Raw genomic sequence first — 1,620 nt, 5'->3', positions numbered from 1 at the left:
ATGATGGGCCAGTTCGACCTGGGTGGGCATCCCGCCGGCGCCGCGCGGCGTGCCGCAGATCGAGGTGACGTTTGACATTGACGCCAACGGCATCTGTCACGTGACGGCAAAGGACAAGGCGACCGGGAAGACGCAGAACATCACCATCACGGCGAGTGGCGGCCTGAGCAAGGAACAGATTGAGCGGATGATCCGTGACTCCGAGTCGCACGCGGAGTCGGACCGCCTGAAGCGCGAGTTGGTGGAGGTGCGCAACAATGCCGAGACGCAGGCGAACACGGCGGAGCGCCAGCTGACGGAGTGGAAGTACGTGAGCGATGCCGAGAAGGAGAATGTGCGCACGCTGCTCGCGGAGCTCCGCAAGTCCATGGAGAACCCCAACGTGACGAAGGACGAGCTTTCGGCGGCAACGGACAAGTTGCAGAAGGCGGTTATGGAATGCGGCCGCACGGAATACCAGCAGGCCGCCGCGGCGAACAGCAGCAGCTCCAGCGGCAACACTGACAGCAGTCAGGGCGAACAACAGCAGCAGGGTGATCAGAAGAAGCAGTAAGAATACCTTCAAATAGATTGGTATTTTTCTCACAGAAAGATCGTAACCCAAAGTAAGTCTAAATCATTATTTTTCTATTTCTCTATATTACGGCCTCTGCTAAAATAAAACGAGGTGCTTATGAAACCGTGAAAAAACGAATAGTGTAAAACCATTATGCCCTGTGTCCGGAGACCTCTTACATGTGTCATCTTCCGTGCTGATCTTGTTTTTCTATCTTTACCGTAGGAAATCATGGTGATGGCTCTTCTAAACCTCACAGGATAAAGTTGAATAATTAATTTCATATTTTGAATTTAAAAAAAAAAAAATAATTATTATTTTCTGTCTTTTTTGGTTGGCGTTACTTTTCTTCCCTGCAAGCTGCGAATTGTCTGTTTGATGGTTTAGTTATTTTGACCTAATTCTGATCGGAAGTATTTTTTCCATGTCTTTTCATACGTTGTACGTAGAAAGCTTACCAATCTTAAACGCCTAATCTAACATAGTTAACTCCGTGAAAACATGTTCGCTCGTCGTTTGCGCGGAGCAGGCAGCCTTGCGGCCGCGTCACTGGCTCGCTGGCAGTCGTCGAAGGTGACCGGCGACGTCATTGGCATTGACCTGGGCACGACGTACAGCTGCGTCGCTGTGATGGAGGGCGACAAGCCGCGCGTGCTGGAAAACACTGAGGGCTTCCGCACCACTCCATCCGTTGTTGCCTTCAAGGGCCAGGAGAAGCTCGTCGGCCTCGCAGCAAAGCGCCAGGCCATCACAAACCCGCAGTCCACCTTCTTTGCTGTGAAGCGACTGATTGGCCGCCGCTTCGAGGACTCGAACATCCAGCACGACATCAAGAACGTGCCGTACAAGATTGTGCGCAGCAGCAACGGCGACGCGTGGGTGCAGGATGCCAATGGCAAGCAGTACTCGCCGTCGCAAGTGGGTGCGTTCGTGCTGGAGAAGATGAAGGAGACGGCGGAAAACTTTCTTGGCCGCAAAGTGTCCAACGCGGTGGTGACGTGCCCGGCGTACTTCAACGACGCGCAGCGCCCAGCGACGAAGGACCCCGGGACGATCGCCGGGCT

General features: G+C 53.5%; 1 protein-coding gene and 1 pseudogene across 1 annotated transcript, besides 2 other annotated features; both read left to right on the top strand.

Moving 5' to 3' along the window:
- On the top strand, nucleotides 1-553 carry Tc00.1047053432677.10 (annotated as a pseudogene; the record flags this gene model as incomplete).
- Nucleotides 1-1,620: a sequence feature (haploid, Esmeraldo-like haplotype).
- Nucleotides 826-877: a sequence feature (AT_rich).
- Tc00.1047053432677.20 (heat shock 70 kDa protein, mitochondrial precursor, putative) lies at nucleotides 1,058-1,620 on the top strand (the record flags this gene model as incomplete). Its single annotated transcript, XM_797314.1, has 1 exon — nucleotides 1,058-1,620. A coding segment is annotated over one exon (563 nt), but the record flags the coding sequence as incomplete, so codon positions are not given.

The sequence above is a fragment of the Trypanosoma cruzi genome, genomic scaffold (genome assembly GCF_000209065.1).
Source record: "Trypanosoma cruzi strain CL Brener 1047053517131 genomic scaffold, whole genome shotgun sequence".
Taxonomy (NCBI): domain Eukaryota; phylum Euglenozoa; class Kinetoplastea; order Trypanosomatida; family Trypanosomatidae; genus Trypanosoma; species Trypanosoma cruzi.
This window is presented reverse-complemented; position numbering and strand designations above follow the sequence as displayed.